The sequence below is a fragment of the Melanotaenia boesemani genome, chromosome 17 (assembly GCF_017639745.1).
Source record: "Melanotaenia boesemani isolate fMelBoe1 chromosome 17, fMelBoe1.pri, whole genome shotgun sequence".
Taxonomy (NCBI): Eukaryota; Metazoa; Chordata; class Actinopteri; order Atheriniformes; family Melanotaeniidae; genus Melanotaenia; species Melanotaenia boesemani.
The window spans coordinates 2,642,070-2,657,153 of record NC_055698.1 but is presented as its reverse complement, the minus strand read 5'-3'; the positions used below and the strand labels follow the sequence as shown (position 1 = coordinate 2,657,153).

The 15,084-nt window shown below is 40.8% G+C and overlaps 1 protein-coding gene across 2 annotated transcripts in view; it reads left to right on the top strand.

The window, feature by feature from the left end:
* LOC121628281 (retinoic acid receptor beta-like) overlaps positions 1–15,084 on the top strand; it is a 275,740-nt gene that overhangs the window by 235,211 nt on the left and 25,445 nt on the right. For both annotated transcript variants that reach the window (XM_041967293.1, XM_041967294.1), the window contains one exon: positions 9,378–9,554. In XM_041967293.1, the coding sequence (XP_041823227.1) occupies positions 9,378–9,554 (177 nt within the window). The remainder of the gene's footprint in view (positions 1–9,377; positions 9,555–15,084) is intronic.

The following is a 15,084-nucleotide window of genomic DNA, read 5'->3' as shown; positions in this document are numbered from 1 at the left end:
GCATAATGATAATCAATCTCTTGCACTGTACCCTAAATCCCCTCTAATGCATGTGGAGCCTTGAGATGTATGATGCTGACTGCCCAGACAAATCCTCGCCAACACTCCTTTTTTACTGCTCATTAGTTATTGATTGGACTGAATCATAATGGTGCTGCTAAACTGGCTCTTCATCACGTCCAGGATGTTAATGGGAATCGTTCAGTCCTGAATACTGCAAATAAAATACTTCATTCATTCATTTATTCAACTTTCATTTAAAGTTAAAGTGGGGTATGGAGGCCTCATTTACAATAGAGCTGAGTAAGAAAAATGTTAGCGTGAAAACAAAGTTGTCAGCACTGGGAGATGTAGCATGACAGCCGCCCTGCCTGTGGTTTTTGACAAGTTTGAAAAGTGAAATAAATGCATCTTGTGTCATTATCTGCTTCCATAAATACGAGGCAGAGCAAAACTGGATTTCAGGCATGCTTGTCAGAGCCTGTGAAGGCTTTACACTCCACCTCAACTCAAACCCATGCACCAGACTGAACTACCCACCCCTGAAATTCCTGGATACTGAGGGGGGGTGCTAATCCATGCAGGGCCTTATAGAAAGATCTCAACAACTGAACACATCAGGGCCTTTATGTCTCAGAGCAGCTGAACAGGACTGTGTGTTCGCCTCATCTTAGAGCTGATCGGCTCTTCTTCACCCCCTCCCCCCTCCCTTCTGCACTTGCTATGACTCATTGCAAAAGTTGGAGGTCATAAAAATGTTGTGGAGGAACCTACAAAGTGCGTAGCAGATGCTGGCGAACAGGACAGCGGGAAGAAAGCGGCGCTGTGATTGACATGTAGGCACGCCAGTGTTGAGCAGGGAGCTGACAGCAGATGATGTGTTTGTTTTTCAGCTGACTTGCATATAGATTACAGGTGGCAGGAGCAAACCGTGATCGACACAAACACTCAGAAGGAAGAACGACGGAGGTGGTGGTGGGGGGGGGGGGGTTGTGGGGCTAGTTTTAGAAATCTCCCGACACCTGTCAGTCACACAAAATGCTGTTTATACTAAAAATGAAGAAATCAAGCTGCAGCCATGATGTCTCTCTTGTTGCTGAACATGGGTAAGAGATGCCAAAGTGGATGAATTAATAAGGATGCAGCTTTTGGCTCTGCGCTGTGTGCAGCTGTAAACCTCGTTTTTGCCTGCATGATGCTTCCATCTGCAAAACTGCACATTTCCCCTCACGTTTAAGACAAAGCTCCAGGGGCGGATTACTGGGGGGGAAGGGGCCCCTGATACTTTAGAGGGACTGAGCTGCCCAACTTTCTCTGGGTGAAGTCGGTTTTCATAGGTGATGTATTAACACTCAAATAAAAGTCAAATTAAATGTGTAATGAATGCAGTAAGGAAGGCCTTATAAACTGGTTTTACTGGACTAAAAGCCGGTAGTAAGGCCTTATAAACTGGTTTTACTGGGACTTAAAGCCGGTAGGAAGGCCTTATAAACTGGTTTTACTGCGACTAAAAGCCGGTAGGAAGGCTTTATAAACTGGTTTTACGGGGACTAAAAGCCTGTAGGAAGGCCTTATAAACTGGTTTTACTGGGACTAAAAGCCGGTAGGAAGGCCTTATAAACTGGTTTTACTGGGACTAAAAGCCGGTAGAAAGGCTTTATAAACTGGTTTTACTGGGACCAAAAGCCGGTAGGAAGGCCTTATAAACTGGTTTTACTGGGACTAAAAGCCGGAGGGAAGGCCTTATAAACTGGTTTTACTGGGACTTAGAGCCAGTGGAAAGGCTTTTTTAAACTGGTTTTACTGGGACTAAAAGCCGGTAGGAAGGCCTTATAAACTGGTTTTACAGGGACTAAAAGCCGGTAGGAAAGCTTTATAAACTGGTTTTACTGGGACTTAAAGCCGGTAGGAAGGCCTTATAAACTGGTTTTACTGGGACTAAAAGCCGGTAGGAAGGCCTTATAAACTGGTTTTACTTGACTAAAAGCCGGAGGGAAGGCTTTATAAACTGGTTTTACTGGGACTAAAAGCCGGTAGGAAGGCCTTATAAACTGGTTTTACTGGACTAAAAGCCGGAGGGAAGGCTTTATAAGCTGGTTTTACTGGGACTAAAAGAAGGTGGGATGGCTTTATAAACTGGTTTTACTGGGACTAAAAGCCGGTAGGAAGGCCTTATCAACTGGTTTTACTGGACTAAAAGCCGGAGGGAAGGCTTTATAAACTGGTTTTACTGGGACTAAAAGCCGGTAGGAAGGCTTTATAAGCTGGTTTTACTGGACTAAAAGCCGGAGGGAAGGCTTTATAAGCTGGTTTTACTGGGACTTAAAGCCAGTGGGAAGGCTTTATAAACTGGTTTTACTGGACTAAAAGCCGGAGGGAAGGCTTTATAAGCTGGTTTTACTGGGACTAAAAGAAGGTGGGATGGCTTTATAAACTGGTTTTACTGGGACTAAAAGCCGGTAGGAAGGCCTTATAAACTGGTTTTACTGGACTAAAAGCCGAAGGGAAGGCTTTGTAAACTGGTTTTACTGGGACTAAAAGCCGGTAGGAAGGCCTTATAAACTGGTTTAACTGGGACTAAAAGCCGGAGGGAAGGCTTTATAAGCTGGTTTTACTGGGACTAAAAGCCGGTAGGAAGGCCTTATAAACTGGTTTTACTGGGACTTAAAGCCAGTGAGAAGGCTTTATAAACTGGTTTTACTGGACTAAAAGCCGGAGCTGTGTCGAGGCCAGTTTCCCTGCCGAGATTTATTCTCCCTGTAAAAACCATCCTTCCTTCTAAACACAGAGGAGCCATATATGATGGTGGATTTCCGTCCACCAGATGTTTGCCCCTTGACCAGCTATGATCCAGAGGGAAATTCTTCACCCGAGTGAGTTACGTTTCAAACACAGTAATTGCTTTACTGGTTAATACTTCTGTATGTGTTTCATTGTGGTAACATACTGGTATTGTGAAGGGGCGGAAGTAGGCAAACTGCGTTGTTATGAATATGGCAGCGGCGAATAAAGTTAATGTTCAACTTCAGAAGTGAGTTCTTTGTGTGTAATAGAGTGGAAACTATTAACTATTGGATGACGTGCTTTCATTGGTGTTGTCGAAGCTTTTTGACACATGATGGCCGCTGTTGTTGCAACACATGTTTAAGAAAGTGAGACGCTAGAATGTGCTATACATTACAATGCCATACACGATTCCAGCGTTAGATGGCAGTAATTCTTACACAATGTCCTGTTAATGTTTCTTGTAGCAATCATAGCATAAAGGCTTATAATTAATTTCTCATAGGGGCACCATCTCCCGGCCAAACAGACTCTTCGGCCCATGTTAGCTCAGAGTACAGTCAGTTCAGAGAGACCCGCCTGTAACCCAGCTCAGCCAATCAGAGGCTTCTTCAGTTCAGTGAAGCCATAGGGGAGGGAGAGGTCTCGGCACAGAGCAAAGCTATGAAAAAGAGGAATGCTCCTCCATCACTTCTGATGCTTCAAATCAAATCTTAGTAAGACACTGGATTTCATTTATCTAAGTTAAATAAAGAAATTACCAGCAGATCAATTAATCCATTAAGGCCCGACCCATGAAAAACTAGTAAGAAAAGTCCAATTTTTTTAATATGAGGTCCTTATTTGGCCCTTTACCAAAATGTAACAAAAAAATTATAATTTTTTTGGGGGGGATATCTACCATTTATTACCATGTGATACATTAAAATATTATAATGTGATTTTCCGCTTCTGGGTATCTATTAGGAGACAGAAGACAAGTATCAGATTGTGTTCAATAGGATTTTGAGCAAAGTTTATACCATAAATTGAAGCAAAATGTCAGAAACTGTATGTAACATACATGTCACGTCGGGCTCTTATGGGTTAAAACATCATAAAAACGTTTCTTCCTGTATCAAAGTTTTAAGGCAATTATCAGTTCAGGTTAGAAAGTGGCAGACGCAGACACTTCTAATAATATCCTGGTACATTCAGCCAGTTCCTGCACAATAACCTGCTACACTGTACATACATGGAACTGATTTAGTAGCACAGCTTTAGCATATACAAAAATAGTACTTAGGCAATAGTACTTGTCTAAAAGCAACCAAAGTCCATGTATTTGTTGGAAACATATTGAAACAGAACTCGCAAATGAATTTGACTTATCCTGTGGGGGGGTGCTGTTTCTGCCTTGGATGAGAAATCTCTGTTTCCTTAATAAAATGTCTTTGTGGTTTTATTTCTTCTGGAAGTCTTAGAGAAACCAGATTTGCATCATCTTAACCAGCACTGAATAAGTATCAGCATCACATCAGTCTCATCAGTCTTATTTCACATTTTAGCTGAGTTTTTAGAACTCAGATGAATTTGTCTTTTGCTGTGGATCCGACCAAGACGTGTGACTTCTCAGGTGTAAATCACAGTAGGGGTCATTTTCTCTTTTGGGGGTTCTGGTTCCTTGATGTGAGGAAACAAAGGGGCAGAGTTAGAGTTAGTTTCTTTCGACATGTGATTGGTCGAGTCTCATCTGGTGTTGGTAACCTGTGAAGAGTTGTCACTGATAACCATCTTGATGCTAAACAGTCATCTTAAGCTCTTTCACAAGCCTGAAGAACAATAAAGCAGGATTAAAAAGGTGGATGATAGAAATAAATTACTTTTGGGGGATGTGTTTGGCCTTCTCTTCCTGGCCAGAAACCCATGAACGTTACATTCTAATGAACTGGTTCAAAGTTCAGTTCATTTGGGTCGAACCGAGAGTGAAAGACTGAAGAAAGAAAGAAAGAAAGAAAGTAAATAAAGTTTTCTAGTTTTACTAGACCTTAATCAGGGAATCCACTCTTTATTCCAGCTGGACCACATGGTCTGTAAACCCACTATTACACGTGTTCAGTAAAACTACAGATGTGTTAGATGGCTGAAGCTTTATTAATGCAGCCTGTTGAACAGTAATTATGACAAAACTAAATATGATGCAAATCCAATAATAAATACTGTTAAACTGTATAAGGTCATTCTAATTGCCTCTCTAAGACTAGGTTCTTTTTCTGTACTTCTTGAGGATATATATATATATATATATATATATATATATATATATATATATATATATATATACATATATATATATATATATATATATATGCTTAGAACGGATAATAATATAATAGATAGTTTTAAACTATGGTGGATCTTTTTGAATCCATTTAGGGGATTTTAACTTACGCCACTCCTTTAGCACATGTAAAACGTTCTCGCTCCACTGAAGAGGTGCCAAAGTAGCTGAATTGATATAGATGCAGCTTTTAGCTGTCCGCTGTGTGCAGCTGTACACCACGGCTGCTGTTGTCTCTGTGTGCATCATGCTTCCATCTGCATAACTGTGCATTTTCTCCCCCCTTTTCAAACCAAACACAAAGCTCCTAATCACTTCTCCACTCCACCCTCATCCCATTGCCTCTCCTCCTGATTTACCAAATAAACAGCCTGCACTGAGGCCCAAGATCCACAGCCGAAAATAGAGGCGCATAATGGAAAAAATATTGCTTCCCAGTGATGAGAGGAGCAGTGTTTGTTTGTTGGAGTGGCAGTTGGGCCTCAGATAAAGCTTTAATCTGGATCAGTGGTAATTATACTTGCTCATAGACTGTGAGAAGTTCCTCATTATTACAAGCGATTGGATCCTGATGCAGCTTTTGAGTACTCCTCATCGGAAACAGTAGAGGAGCTCCCGCGCCCCCTAGATTAGGTTAAAGCTCCAATTATGTGGTGAAATATTCAAATCCTAGTCTGCAGTGATTTAGGAGTTCATTGCTGGGTTAGAGGAGATAGCTGCGCCAGTGAGAGGGCTTAGCTCCACAATGAATAACGATTCATTGACAGTGATGGTGATGAAAAACGAGCCTGGCAGTTTCAAAGACAAAATAAAACATTAGGAGTCTGTGATGGAGGCCAGGGAGGCTCGGGGTGATGGTGGCGGCGGCGGCTGTGCTGTACACGGCTCAGCCTGGTGATATCAGCCACATTAGAGTTTGTCCGCTGTCGCCATCCGTCACACGTGCTGCGTTCGCTGCCTTTCTGCATCTGTACACCCGAGCCTGCTGATGTAGTGCAGAGCTCATTTCTACACTGCCAGCCTTTTTTAATGCAGCAACTTGTCTAATTTGTTTGGATAAATGTTCTTAAATGAAATTAGAATTCCCCGGCAACTTCCTTGTTTCCCTCTATTGAATTATGGGACTGCTGTAATTGACTGAGATTGCCTGGTGGAGGGAGGTGGAGCGGAGTGGAGGGTTAAAATAGAAGAAGATCCAACTGTGAATAATCTCACCCTCGTCACTCCACAGCCCCCCATTTTTCCTCTCCAGCCAGAGGGAAGAACAAGATAAGTTGCTTTAATATCAGCCACTGCCACCTTCCACCGACATATGTGCACTAAGCAAACATAGACCGCTACACACACCAACACACACCACCGCCTCTTCCTTCCCCATCAAATCGGACGTCAATCAGGGGAATGTGCGTCCGTAGTGCTGTTGTGTCGACTGCAGCTCGTTGTCTGTGATTTAAGCACGACCCTAATATGCTTCTCACTTAACCCCGATCATATTTAATGATCTCTCTCCCTCCTAACTGTTCCCCGTCTCCCTTTATCTCCTCCTCTCTCCTGGGTGGCCACACAATAGATTGTGAGCTTGTGACAGTGTCCAGCCGCTGCCGTCCTAACTGCATCTCAGTAACAACCTCGGGGGGGATGGATGAGCTCTGAGCAGAGGGAGGGGGGGGCTGGGGGGCTGATCTGGCTGTCTGCACTCATTTCATCTGGCTGGTGGGGCGCTGCTGTGTTAAAGCCGCCTCACACTCAGAGCTCCTGAGGCTGGACTCAGACTGACGGTGAAGTTTGCCCACATACTGAGTACATATTGGCTTTTCTGTCTTATTAGGTTGTCACTTTTTCCACATGATCAGTCTGAGCTTCTTCGTCTGCAGGTTTTAAACACCTGATTGAGTGTCTGCGAACACCCCACTCATCCCACAGAGCAGCGGCTCAGCCACACAAGGCTCCACAGAGCAGCAACAAACCCTCCAGACACAATTCTGCTTGTTTTACATCCATGCCTGCATCTTTAAGACGTTTTCAACGATTTGGCATCACTTCTTTTCATCATTTTAAAGATCGCTATGGTTCCACCAACAGGTCCAGTTTAGTACGATACGGGTCGGTATGGGTCAGTCAGGGTCGGTACACACTTTTCAACAGGCAAAAACTGGGAAGGTGCTAGAATATCCAACCTGAACAGTCCTACTTTTATGGGACCCTTTTATTGAGGTTCCATTTTTACTGATGCAACCCAAAAAGCTGGAGCTTGAATACGCTGCAATCCACCGATTGGTCGAAAGACTCATGACTCCCTGTGTGGCCCTGTAATTAAAACAGAGCAGGAACAGCTCCATGTTTGAATATACGGTGGATTTTTTTGTTCTTTAAAGCCACATGCCAAGAAGAAGGAAGACAAACCGCTGGATGTCCACCATTCTCCTCCTCTGTTTCTGGGTACGCTTCTTCTTCATTATGTCTAAAGGATGTAGCTGACCATCATTATCCGTCCGATACGCCTCCTAACAAGTAAAGGTACGGTTGCTGTGGAAACAGAACAGTGATTAGAGTTTACCGAACCAAACCGCACCTGTACCGACCCGGACCTGCTGGTGGAAACAGGGTTTAGTGGCCCAGTGTCGGCAGTTTGATATCGTTTCCCCCTCTGGCTTTTTTTGTTTTTTCTCATTATAAATTCTCATTATGATCATACTATCAATTTTCATCCCACTAATGTACAAATATGACTTTCTATCTATCTATCTATCTATCTATCTATCTATCTATCTATCTATCTATCTATCTATCTATCTATCTATCTATCTATCTATCTATCTATCTATCTATCTGTCTGTCTGTCTGTCTGTCTGTCTGTCTGTCTGTCTGTCTGTCTACTTACCCTTCTCAGTCTTCGGGGTCATGGGAGCGAGGCTTCCTTTACAATAACTTGTTTTTGTTTGTTTGTTTCTTTCATTTCTTTGAATTAAATAATTTTGCTTCTTTGTTAAATGACTTGTGACACAGATTTTTTTTTATAAATCTGCAATTCACTTAAACTTTATTTGTACAGCACTGATTTATGACAAATTCATCTTTAGGGACTCTTACAGACACAGTCCATTTATTATCCAATTAAATCCATTATAATCCAATTAAAACAAATCCCTTTTATGACTGACATAGTCCATTTTAAATGTGTTCATATAGAGTTGATAAAAAAAATGATAGATAAGGAAACCAACGAATTGGATCAAATCTTCTCTCCATCCTGAGCTTCATGAGATGAGGAAAACCATCTGAACATTTTCATTTAACTAACTTTAATTTAGTTATAAAAGGTCAAATTTCCTTTCAAGATTCTACTTTAAAAACATAAAAAAATAAACAAAAATAAAAACCTTATCTTACTGAATTGATGTTCGAAGACAGAAAGTGAAGAAATCTTTCTCAGTATTTATTGAAATGAGCCTTCTGCTTGTAACCCATCACTAGTTACACTAGGAGCAGTGGGCTGCCATTTTTCCAGTAGATGGGGGTTAAGAATCTTGCTGAGGGGCCCACAGCGGTTTGCCTCTGAGGCCAGTCCAGAGACTTTAATCTGGGTTCCAAGCTCACCTTTGTAACCACCCTGAAGCAGGACGGGGCGTGTAGGACGTGTGTGAAACCGATGCTGTTGCAACATTGATGATGCTTGTCGTGGGATTTTTTTATTAAATCAGGTTTCACCTCCATCCATCAGCTAACTGATGCATCACTTTTACTTCAACCTACACTTTCTCCCACAATGCCTCACTGCTTACTGATACTTAACTTTCCTCCCTTTCATCTGTCATTTCCTCTATTTCCCCCTCTCACTAATGTCTTACAACACTTTACCTACCACTTTTTTCTCTTTCTGTCTATTCTGCTTGAATGCTTCCACCCATCCCCTTCCCCCTCGTGTATTTGTGTAGGCTCTGGACCGTATAGCTGTATTAATGAAACTTCTGGCTTCAGACTGCTCAGTGGTACCTGTCACAGCTCTGCTTCTGCCTCCCATCATTGCTAGTGCAGCCCACTGACACTGTTACACTCATTAGTGCAGCACTGAGCCACACGGCTCAGCATTTTCACACGTGTTTCAGAGAGCTTAGGTCTGGTGCAACTTGTTTACTCTATTTTACTGTGACACATATAGAGCCGAGTGAAGAGGGAGCACTGAGTGGATCATTAGCAGCAGACTGTATAGGGACAGAAGTAGCTGCCTCTTCGTCTGACGCCTTGTTTGTGTGCCTGCATGCATGTGTTACAGAACTCAAGTGCAGACCACCGTGTGAGGCTGGACCTGGGCCTGTGGGACAAGTTCAGCGAGCTGGCCACTAAGTGCATTATCAAGATCGTGGAGTTTGCCAAACGAGTGCCTGGCTTCACTGCTCTGACCATTGCTGATCAGATCACGCTCCTGAAAGCTGCCTGCCTGGACATACTGGTGTGTATTTTAATATTGGTTAGAGATTATGTATTATCCATCTGTTGCAAAGGTGTTCATGTTGTCACGGGTGTTTTGACCAGGTAACCTCTTCTGGACTAGAGCCCCTGGACAGGGAGCAGCATGACATCTCAGGGTTTCCCACACATAAACCAGTGTGTGATGCAGCACCACAGAATCAACTCCAAGCGCCACAGATTCCCCCCTTAGAACAAGATTTTGAAATAAAAAATTAAGAATGTCAAAAATAACACATTAACAGTGCAAATTAATTTAATTGCATTAACATTTTTAACACGTGCGCGCCGTTACAAGCCCAACACGTCTGTCATTTCTCTGTTATGACGGTGGAACATGGAGGTGGAATAAGATCTGCCACAATTTTCCTGGTAAGAGGGGTCAAAACCTGCACTTTTCCCGTGGAGTTTGACTCTGTGGTCCTCTCTGGGTCTCCACAGCTCTCTGCCTCCTCCTCTCCCACTCCCCGTCCTATTATGCTCTCCCTGATCAGCTGATCGGTTTTTCTGGCGCTAGTACCGTCTCTCTGGTTATAATATGAAGATAAGGAGGAAACTAGCGGTTCCTGGTTCACATCGACACATATTTACCCCAAAGTCTTGTTGTTGGCAGGACCTTCACTAACACAGTAGCTGCTGGTGGTCGACAGGGTTTATACTTCAGCTATGCAGGGGCGGGTCCAGAAAAGTTCTGGTGGGGGGCCGGCAGGAGCACGGACCAGGAAAAGGGGACACAGATGAGACCTCTTTTTTAGGTCTAGATTTTATGAAACATTGAAGTGATTATTACAACTAAATGATCATCTAATGTAAAAAAGTGAAGAAAAACTAGTAAAACAAGCAGCCAATGATGTGTTTTATCAGCAGGTGTTTACTTTGGGTGATGCTGCTGTAGGACTTTTATCACTGCTGCACAAACACTCACACTTCAATGATAAAAGGAAAAAGCTGTTTTCATCCAGATCATCAGTTTTATCAGAGTTTCTTCATCAATGTTGGCTGTTTAACTTCAGTCGTCACATCTGCTGGTTTTATGTATTATCACCATGGAGATGGTTGGTGAAATGATGATATATGACTTCTGAATTATGATCTAGAACATGGTAGAGTTGATTCAGAACAACATTTAGAAGTACATTACATGCTGCATTTACTGACCCTTGAACATCTGGGAAGGGAAGGCCAGTTAACACAAAATATTTGTAGCATTGGCTCGTTCTGTTAATACAACAGGGTAAAAGCAGTAGGTTGTGGTTAATCTGATTAAATATTTGAATAATTTGACAGCCCTAAAAAACTGGAAACAGATCAGTTCTCTTAGTTCTCTCTTCTCTTAAAGAACTTAATTTTAAGAATCAGGATTGAGCTGAATAATTTCAAATGCTTTTTGTAGCTTTAAAATTGTCTCAGCAGGTGAATCTGACCCTGGCACCACGGGAGCTCCTCAGATTCCTACCTGGTCTGTGGGAAAATGTTTAACTGTACAGTACAGAAGATGTTTGCAGCCACTACGAAACAGCAATGCTAACATGTAGCATAGCAACATGTTGGGCTACTAGGATTAATTTACTCATTCATATGATTACTCTACTCATTCCTAGGAGTACTTACTCATTCCAAAGACTACTTTACTCATTCCTAGAATTACTTTACTCATTCCTAGGATTACTTACTCATTCCTAGGATTATTTTACTCATTCAAAGCATTACTTCAATCATTCATAGGATTACTTTACTCAATCCTAGGATTATTTGACTCATATCTAGGATTTCTCTACTCATTCCTAGGATTACTCTACTTATTCCTAGGGAATTCTTATTCATTCCTAGGACTACTTACTCAATCCTAGGATTTCTTTACTCATTCCTAGGAGTACTTACTCATTCCTAGAATTACGCTACTTATTCCTAGTACTACTTTACTTATTCCTAGGATTACTTCACTTATTCTGCGGATTACTTTATTCATTCCTAGGATTATTTTACTCATTCCTTGGAGTAGTTACTCATTCTAGGATTACTTTATTCATTCCTAGAATTACGCTACTTATTCCTAGTACTACTCTACTCATTCCTAGGATTACTTCACTTATTCTGCGGATTACTTTATTCATTCCTAAGATTATTTTACTCATTCAAAGCATTACTTCAATCATTCATAGGATTACTTTACTCATTCCTAGGATTACTGTACTTATTCCTAGGGAATTCTTTATTCATTCCTAGGACTACTTTACCCAATCCTAGGATTTCTTTACTCATTCCTAGGATTACTTTACTCATTCCTATGATTACTCTACTCATTCATAGGAGTACTTACTCATTCTAGGATTACTTTACTCATTCCTAGAATTACGCTACTTATTCCTAGTACTACTTTACTCATTCCTAGGATTACTTCACTTATTCTGCGGATTACTTTATTCATTCCTAGGATTATTTTACTCAATACTAGGATTACTTTACTCATTCCTAGGATTACGCTACTTATTCCTAGTACTACTTTACTCATTCCTTGAATTACATTCTCATTCCAAGGATTACTCTACTCATTCCTATGACTACTCATTCCAACGACCACTCTTCATTCCTAGGATTACTTTACTTGTTCATATGAATACTTTACTCATTCCTAGGATTACTTTACTTATTCATATGAATACTTTACTCATTCCTAGGATTACATTACTCATTCATATGAATACTTTACTCATTCCTAGGATTACTCTACTCATTCCTAGTATTACTTTACTCATTCCTAGGGTAACTCTACTTATTCCGAGGATTACTTTACTCAATACCTAGTATTACTTTACTCATTCCTAAGATTACTTAGCTAATTCCTAGGACTTCTTTGCTCATTCTAGTATTACTCTACTCGTTCCTAGGATTACTTTGCTCTTTCCTAGTATTATTTAACTCATTCGTAGGACTACTTGTGGTTATTTGTGCTCACCTTTAGGAATTAATGCGAAATGTTCAACATGTGAGTAACCAGTTGGTACCAGTTTGACCAGAGGTAAAGTCATAGTGGTAAAAATTATGGAAAGTTTCTAAAAAAACATGTGTGTTTGTTTTAGGATCTAACTTACCGTCTGTGATTCTAATGCTGTCGGTCTTTTCTACCATAATCTTGAAGTTATTCAAACACTAACCTCCTCTGTTGTCACCATGTTTATTGCTTTGTTTACACCCTACAAATTCAGCAACTCTATCTGGTCTGAGTTCTTACATGTGCCTCTTGCTGGAATCTTCTGGTAACAAACATAGTATACAAGCAAGTATATGAACAATTAAACATGAGTTTAAAAAGCAAGTTTATTCTCTGCCTAAGACATTAAATGCCACTCATTTTGCAATGGCAATGGGAGAAGCTGTGATTTGATTTAGTTTTATTGGGTAAACCGCTTAAACACTGCTTCCACAGCTTTATCACGCTATAGTTTTTACTTTACATTTTAACAAAAAGAGATTATAAAACACATTTACATAAATTCACCTTACACTTTATTTGATATTTTACTTTATATTGGCTCTGTTATCACTTTAATGTGTAAAAATCTATTAATTCCTGTAAACTTTGTGGTGATTCAGTGGTGTTGGATCTCCAGGGGAACCTTCAACCCAGCTCAAATTAGACTGTTCCTGAAACTGTATTGGATGACCTCTTTAGCTGGCCAATGGGAGTCAGGATCGGCCAATTAATTGATCATGCCAGTAAATTCAAGTCATCATGTGGAGTATCCTGTCTGTAGCGGAAACTAGATTAAAATCACACAAACACAATTTTCATCCCCTAATCTTTTTTAGGATGATTTGTGTGTGTGTGTGTGTGTGTGTGTGTGTGTGTGTGTGCGTGTGTGTGTGTGTGTGTGTGTGTTTAATGTTGGGCAGTCACTCGCTCTGCATGTGGTAATGATCCTGTCTTCTTTATGAAGCACAGATGCAGAAACATCTGCAGGCTGCTGGTGGCTGAAAATTTGTTATTTAGCTGTTAGTGAAGCGATTTTCTGTAGTAACGTTGCCTCAGTAATGAAATGTGTTTCTCCTTTGCATCTATCATTCATATTCATCTGTGATAGTGTTTCAGAGAGGGAAAACAAACAGGAGGATGGGGTGATATCACTTGTTTTTTTATGTGTTTGTTTTTGTCAAAGGGAAAGAAAGGAAGAGAAACAAAACAAAGAAAGTGATGACAGCACAATGTACCGTCATTCTTTGGTGAAGCTACTTTGTTTTCAGGCTGTTCAGCGATATGGGGGAATGATAATTTCTGTTCTGGTAGAAAAGACTAAGCAACAAAGGGCATCTGTACAGTTTTGGATTTATATGAGGAAGGCAACCTAGTAGCATTTGAAGAACTTAGCAATAAATATGATAAATACTCTATTGTGTTTGCACAAACACACTCCTATGTACACCCTGCCCAAATTGTAAACTTAGCAGTAAATCATTTTACTGCCAAAGGCCAGATATCCTTACTCTACAGCATATTGGCAGAAAATGATAAAGACTCTGTGGAGCCTAAGAAAACTCAGTGGGTAAATGACTTGCAAAAAGTTATCTCTCAGGAGGAGTGGGGAGAGGTGTGCTCAAAAGCTCAACTCCTAACAATAAATACCCATCTTAACTGATTCAAATGTAATTGGATTATGAGAACTTATATTACCCCGGATAGACTGAACAATATGAATCCAAACATTCCTGACGTCTGTGCTTAATGCAATGTCAAAAAGGGCACCTTATTTCATTGTTTGTGGGACTGTCCTGAAATACAAAGGTTCTGGAAGGAAGTTATTAAATGTATTTCTCAGATGACCTGATGTCCAGTAACCGACTGTCCCATACTTTGTATTCTTAATTTGTATTCAAAGGACTGTATGCTAAACAGCAAAGAGACGGAAATGACTTATGATTTATGTTTGGTACGAGCTAGACGCTTGATTTCTCTTTGCTGGGAAGACGTTGAGTCCTTCGGTTGTTGCTGGCTGAAAGAACTGCCAGCATGCCTTGTCCTTGAAAAGTTAACACGCAATGAAAAAGAAATCAAAGAAATTTAAGGAAATTTGAAGTCTCTTTCTTGCATCCTTAAAGAACTATGAAGTTGAAAAAGTTCTGGTGACTTGAAGGTGATATGCCCCTAACTTTTGAAATCTCAGCCGTGTGATGCTAAGCTGTGTATGTTTGCTACTGTCCTTACCCAGTTTTTGTGTTTTCTTTTGCTTTTTTAGTTCTGTTTAGTTATTCTTTGTGGTGGGGCGAGTGAATTTTTTTATGGTTTGACAGTTATATGTTTTGTTAAATGTAATAAATGTATTTGATGTGGGTAGAAAGTAGCTAATAGCAGCAAGAAGCCAGAACATTTACCAGAAACATCACCTGCCATGTTAGTAGGATACCTGAGTTTTTCAGGTCATTACAAGCCTAACCCACATTAAAGCCCCGGAGGCTTCTTCTGTGGTGTCTGCTCGTAGCTGTGACCAAAAAAAACCATCGTTATCCAGTGTTGTGCC